The 7,239-nt window shown below is 35.3% G+C and overlaps 1 protein-coding gene across 1 annotated transcript in view; it reads right to left on the bottom strand.

Annotated features, from left to right (window-relative positions):
- Positions 1 to 608: 608 nt before the first annotated feature.
- LIPI (lipase I) overlaps positions 609 to 7,239 on the bottom strand; it is a 95,872-nt gene continuing 89,241 nt past the window's right edge. Inside the window, exon 10 of the mRNA XM_017852410.1 lies at positions 609 to 876. Coding sequence (XP_017707899.1) covers positions 789 to 876 — 88 coding nt within the window. The 3' untranslated portion in view covers positions 609 to 788. The remainder of the gene's footprint in view (positions 877 to 7,239) is intronic.

Raw genomic sequence — 7,239 nt, 5'->3', positions numbered from 1 at the left:
GGCTTCTGCATCTGCGGAGATAATATGGCTAACTGTATATGGTTTTCATAAGGATTAAATAATATGTATAAAGCATTTAAACAGTTCCAGGAACACAGTGATATACATAAGAGTTAGCTATCATTTTTTAATTGTCATTATGAACAGACACTGCTCAAAATACTTTATTAGGAGCAATTTTCACAAAAATTACTTGGGCAACTGAGATATGGTGAGATAAATTAACTTAAGATCACACCATTAATAAGTAATGGAACCAGTATTTCACCCATACGTTATTTATTGTACTCCATAGAAACAAAGCCATTATTTACAAATGACTAAAAATGATGCCAAGTAGATGATTAAATAAGTGTATATATTTACTAGGTTCACATTAATGCAAGTGACTTCTCCAAATGAAAATTTACAAATAAAATAATGTGTTCACTATTTACCTTAGTAGTAAAATAAATGTTCTGTTGAAAACAGTGAATTGAAGTATTTCACTAAACTTGCCTATTTTTCAAAAGATATTTATTCATTATTAATAAATAATTAAACAGTCAATGATAAGTGTTAAATGAGGAAGCAGAAAAAGTAAACAAATAAACAATTTTCAAAATGTATTTGGAATGCTTAACTATGCATTTTTTATTTTCTTTATTTTGATTCTCAATTTTTTTTTGAGAAATAGAAATACCTCAATCTCAAATTGAACAGTGCATTATAAAAGAAAGACTGATTGCATTGTTTCGTTTACAAGTCCGTTAATTCATAAACAAGTGCATTTGATGGAAGAAGGCATCTTATGTTTTCTTTGGTGTACACGCATTTGGATTAAGAAACACTTCCTCTCTTTCTTTAAGTACAATATTATACTTGCAAAGAGGTGGTCTGAGAAAGAGAAAAAGGGAAAGAACAAAAAAATAACTATTAGTAAAACAACAGAGTTGATGTCCTTCTCTCATAAATATTAGAATAGTCCATGCCTATAACTAGCTAGTTCTCTAAATGTAGGGAGTTGGAACAAATCTATGGGATCATTTCCATTCTATCTCATTTGGCTGTGTAGGGATGAAATAGACATAATGCTTATAAGAAAGAAAAAAATCCGTTTCAACTTCTTTTCTTGCTGCCTTATTGCAAAACTTAATTGTATGAGAAAACTTAATTGTATGAGAGGTACAGTTAGATACTGATGCAGTTGAAACTTGAACTCAACTCAGTATCCAGGCCATTCCTTCCATCATGATGGTCACCAGAAGAGAGTCAGGGTAAATCGCATAGACAAAGTTTGCTGAAGCAACTTAATCCTCTTATGCCACCTACTAAAATGGAAATAATAAGTCCTAAAGTATTCTATATCTTGGACAGATTTTATATTTAATATTTCAAGCTTTCCAAGAAGCCAAGTCACTGCAGCACTGTTCACATATTTATACTAAAATAGTAAGACAAGTGTGTTTTTTTCTACAATCAACTAAAAGCTCATGACCTTATTAGCATAGCATTGAATTATCTTCTATTCATACATATATAATAAATACATATTTTTTGAAATATTCTATATTTTACAAAGCCTCTACAAGCTTTACAAAACAGCTTAGACAGGTACACAATGCCTATCAATGTTAAATTTTACCAAAACCTTTGAGAAAAAATAATTTGCTGTCCTTTTACTTTGTAAAAGTTCATCTAGTGTCACTGTCATGAATTTTGATATCTTTTTTATCTTATGTTTAACAGTTCCTTCTCCCAGGCAATAAAAATAAAAACACTATAATTTTGTGATATATATTTGAATTACCAAGGGAAAAGAATATGATGTATTTACTTTCTAATTTCAAAATGTCATACTGAATTTGTACTTCTAATGCTTATTGCTTACCACAATTACACAAAAAATGACACATTCATTGATAAATAGTAATAAGATATAGATCTAAAATAATAAAAAATAAATCAGTAATAAAAATTTTTTTTAATTCAAATACAGTCCTGGTTTCTGTTTAATCCAATATATCAGTACAAAAATATATAAGCTTCTTATACTTCAAAATCCTTAAGGCTTTTGCTCACAAAATACACCACATCTACCATTTAGTATTCTTTTTTTTTTTTCTTTGCCATTATATAGAGGTACACCTAAATTTGACCTTACTTCATTTTTTTATTTATTTGCTTGTTTAAAATTCGTAAAATTATATGTATTCATTGTGTACATGGTGTTCTGAAGAATAAACACATTGTGGAATGGTTAAATATAGTTAATTAAAATACACATTTCTTAATAGAGTTATTTTATAGCAAGAGCATTCAACACCTACTCTGCATTTTTCAGGAATATAATATTGTGTTATTAACTATGGTCACCATGCTGCACAATAAATCTCTTGAACTCAGTCCTTCTATCTAACTGTAATTTTCTATCCTTTGACCAACGTCTCCTTAACACCTTCCCCTCCCAACTGCCCAGCCTCTGGTAACCATGATTCTACTCTCTGCTTCTATGAGATCAACTTTTTCAGATTCCACATGTGAGTGAAATCCTACAGTCTTTGTCTTTCTGTGCCTGATTTATTATACTTAACATTATGTCCTTCAGGTTCATTCATGTTGTTGCCAATGACGGGATTTCCTTCTTTATTATGTCTGAATAGCATTCCAATTTATAGATCTCTATCATCTATCTGTCTCTATATAGGTGATATATGTATATATACACACATATATACTATATTTTTCTTACTGCTTCATCCACTATTGAAATCTTAGGTTTATTTTTTATCTTGGTTATAGTGACTAATGCTGTAATAAACATGGAAGTGCAGATATCTCCTCAACATACTGATTTAATTTCCTTTGATATATACCCAACAGTGGAATTGCTGAATCATATATTTATTCTATTTTTAATGTTTTTAGGAACTTCCAAACTGTTTTTCCTAACAACTATACTAATTTACATTCTTATCGGTAGTTATCAACCATTCCTTTTTTCCATGTTCTCACCAACATTTGTTATAACTTTTGTCTTTATGGTAATAGCCATTCTTAACAGTAGTGAGGTGATACCTCTTTGTGGTTTTAATTTGCATTTCCCTCATGGTTAGTGACATTGAACACTTTTTCATATACCTGTTTGCCAATTGTATGTCTTCTTTTGAAAAATGTCTTTTCAGATCCTTTGCCCAATTTTTAATTAGGTTGTTTTCTTGATATTGAGTTGTTTGAGTTCCTTATATGTCTTGGAGATTCATCCCTTATCATATATATACTTTGTAAATAATTTCTCCCATTCTGTAGATTGTCTCTTACCTCTGTTAATTATTTCCTTTGATGAGCATAAGATTTTTAGTTTAATGTAATCCCATTTGTCTATCTTTGCATTTGCTGCCTGTGCTTTTGAGGTCATATCCAAAATATCATTGTCCAGACTGATGTCAAGAAGATTTTCCCTATATTTTCTTCTAGCAAGTTTATAGTTTCAAGTCTTAGATTTTAGTCTTTAGTACATTTGGAGTTGATTTTTTTTTTTTTTTTTTTGTATAAGGTATGACATAAAGGTCTAATTTTATTCTTTTGAATGTGGATATACAGTTTTCCAACACCATTTATTTTTATTATTTTTTTAAAGTAGTAGATTCAGGGGGTACATGTGCAGGTTTGCTACAATAATATATTGTGGAATGATGAAGTCTGGGCTTTCTGTGTACCCAATCACCCGAATAGTGAATGTTGTACTCAATAGGTAATTTTTTAATCCACATCCCTCTCCCACCGTAATCTCTTTTAGAATCCCAGTATTGATGATTTCCCTCTGTATTTCCATGTGTACCCACTCCAACACTATTTATTGAAGAGACTGTCCTTTCTCCACTGTGTGCTCTTGGAACCTTTGTTGAAAATTAATTTTTAAACGGGTGAATTTATTTCTAGGCTCTCTATTCTGTTCCATTGGTCCACATCTCTGTTTTTATGCCAGTATTATACTACTTTGGTTACTATAACTTTCTAATATATTTTGAAGTTATTTGATGTGATGTTTCTAGCTTTGTTCTTTTTGCTCAAGGTTACTTTAGCTATTTAAAGTATTTTGTGGTTTCATAGAAATTTTAAGATTTTTTTTTCTATTTCACTGAAAAATGTCAATGGTATTTTGATGGAGATTTCATTAAATGTGTAGATCCCTTTGGTTATTATGGACATTTTAAACAATATTAACCCCTCCAAGCTACAAACATGGGATATCTTTCATTTCTTTGTGTCTTCAATTTATTTCATCACTGTTTTACAGTTTTCTGTGTAAGAATTGTTAACCTTTTTGGTAAATTTATTCCTAGGTATCTTACCATCTTATAGCTAATGTAAATATATTTGTGTTCTTGATTTATTTTTCAGATACTTTGCTATATTGCATTTTCAAAGCTATCTTTGAGAGTGTTATATTAGTATTTATACATATTCATGTATTTTGTTTTTAAAAATCGAATCATACTCTTATAAACCATCATGTTTTTCTCACCAGGCAATATCTTATGAATCTTTTCATGAATATAAATAAACATTTAAATATATAAAAAAGAAAAATTAATTATTGTATATTGATTTTGTATTCTGCAACGTAACGTATTCCTAATATTCTTTTAAAATGTTACTTGGATAAGGTTTCCAGCAATAACCAGGGAAAGGAATAGTGCCTATTTCCACCTGCCATGTGAGAAAACCCAATTCATAGTTCACTGGATAAGGCACACAGAAGGGTCTTCTCTAAGTAGTGGGAATCATTACACCTAGACTGAGCACTTATCCAAGCTAGCTTAATAAATTTTGAAAGCAAGACCTGAAAGGTTTAACCCCAGTAACATTTTGTAGGAATACAAAATATAGAACATTCAATAAGATACATTCACAGCATCTGTGATATAATTGAGAATTACTAAGCATTGCAAAGCTGGAAAATGGACCCATATGAGACGAAAAATCAACCAATTGAAACCAACCCAGAACTAGCACAAATGTGAGACTCAGCAGATAAATGCATTAAAACAGTTATTATACCTTTACTTCAGATGTTCAAAAGTGGAGACATGAGAGATACAAAGAGGTGAGAACTATGATGTTTGAGATGAATAATACACTTATGAGATTAAAGATTAAAAGCAGATTAGATATTGCAGAAATAAATCAGTGAACTTAATAACATAGCAACAGAAACTATTCAAAATAAAATGCAAAAAGAAAATAGAATTTTAAAATTAACAAAGCTATTGTCACACTGTTGTACTGTCAAATATTAGATATTACTTCAAGTAGCCAAAAATACTTAAAATTGGAATCCTCAAATGAGAAGTTGTAGAGGAACACAGAAAACTCAAAAAAAAATGGCTGGAAATTTAGATGAAACTTGATGAAAACTATAAACCCACTGTATTAGTCTGTTCTCACACTGCTATACAGAACTGCCCAAGATTGGGTAATTTATAAAGGAAGAGGTGTAATTGACTCAGAGTTCAGCATGGCTTGGGAGGCCTCAAGAAATTTACAATCATGGCAGAAGGCCCCTCTTCACAGGGTAGAAGGAGAGAGAATGAGTGCCCAGCAAAGGGGAAGCCACTTTAAAAACTTTCAGATCTTGGCCGGGCTCAGTGGCTCACATCTGTAATCCCAACACTTTGGGAGGCCAAGGCAGGTGGATCATGAGGTCAGCAGATTGAGATCATCCTGGCTAACACAGTGAAACCCCGTCTCTACAAAAAATACAAAAAATTAGCCAGGCGTGGTGGCATGCACCTGTAGTCCCAGCTACTTGGGAGGGTGAGGCAGAAGAATCGCTTCAACCCAGGAGGCAGAGGTTGCAGTGAGCCGAGATCACGCCACTGCACTCTAGCCTTGGCAACAGAGCAAGACTTCTCTCTCAAAAAAAAAAAGAAAAAAAAGTTCTGATCTCATGAGAACTAACTATCACAGGAACAGGATGGGGGAACCACCACAGTGAATCAATTATTCAATTATCTCCACCAGGTCCCTCCCACAACATGTGGGGATTATGAGAACTACAATCAGACCCATCCAAAATGGCTACAAGCCTGCTTTGAAGATTATTGTAAGACGAGTGGCTCGAACAAAACAAGGAACCATAGAAAAGACCCACAAAGCACAGGCCCAGGAGAAAGAGCAAGGAAAACAGGAAAAACCTGTCCCACAGACCCTGCCAGAGGAGCTATAGACTCCACCCCCTTATGTTCCAATTTACCCTTCTCTGGCAAGGCTTAGGCAGGAAGCCACTCCAGCAGCTGCCTCCAGAGGGTCAGACTCTGAGGAGAGTACCCCCCAAACTTCACCATATAGCGAAGAGCCAGGACCACTGCCTGATAAATCAAAGGAGGAACTCAAGGATGAGGTTGGCCGTCTCTGGTCAGGACGTGCCTGAATCATGCATATGCCCCTCAGAGAAACTAGATTTGGGAGGGGACATGGTGAAACCATGTCACCCACAGGTCCAAGAAAGCCAACAAACTTCAAAAAACAAGAAGTATGAAGAAAAATACAGCATGGGGAGGGCGGAGCAAGATGGCTGAATAGGAACAGCTCCAGTCTCCAGCTCCCAGTGCGAGCGACACAGAAGACAGGTGATTGCTGCATTTTCAACTGAGATACTGGGTTCATCTCACGAGGGAGTGCCAGACAATTGGTGCTGGTCGGTTGCTGCAGCCCTACCAGCCAGAGCTGTAGCAGGGGGAGGCATCGCCTCACCTGGGAAGTGCAAGGGGGAAGGGAATCCCTTTTCCTAGCCAGGAGAACTGAGACACACAACACCTGGAAAATCGGGTAAGTCCCACCCCCATACTGCACTGTACCAAGGGTTCTTAGCAAACAGGCACACCAGGAGATTATATCCCACACCTGGCCGGGAGGGTCCCACGCCAGACCACGGAGCCTCCCACGCCAGCCCACGGAGCCTCCCTCATTGCTAGCACAGCAGTCTGCGATCTAACGGCAAAGCAGCAGCGAGGCTGGGGGAGAGGTGCCCACCATTGCTGAGGCTTAAGTAGGTAAACAAAGCCACTGGGAAGCTTGAACTGGGTGGAGCTCACAGCAGCTCAAGGAGCCCTGCCTGTCTCTGTAGACTCCACCTCTGGGGACAGGGCACAGCTAATCAACAACAACAACAACAACAAAGCAGCAGAAACCTCTGCAGATGCAAACGACTCTGTCTGACAGCTTTGAAGAGAGCAGTGGATCTCCCAACACGGA

The sequence above is a fragment of the Rhinopithecus bieti genome, unplaced genomic scaffold (genome assembly GCF_001698545.2).
Source record: "Rhinopithecus bieti isolate Rb0 unplaced genomic scaffold, ASM169854v2 scaffold_34373, whole genome shotgun sequence".
NCBI classification, from domain to species: Eukaryota; Metazoa; Chordata; class Mammalia; order Primates; family Cercopithecidae; genus Rhinopithecus; species Rhinopithecus bieti.
The sequence above is the reverse complement of the archived record's forward strand: the minus strand, read 5'-3'. Positions and strand labels throughout refer to the sequence as shown.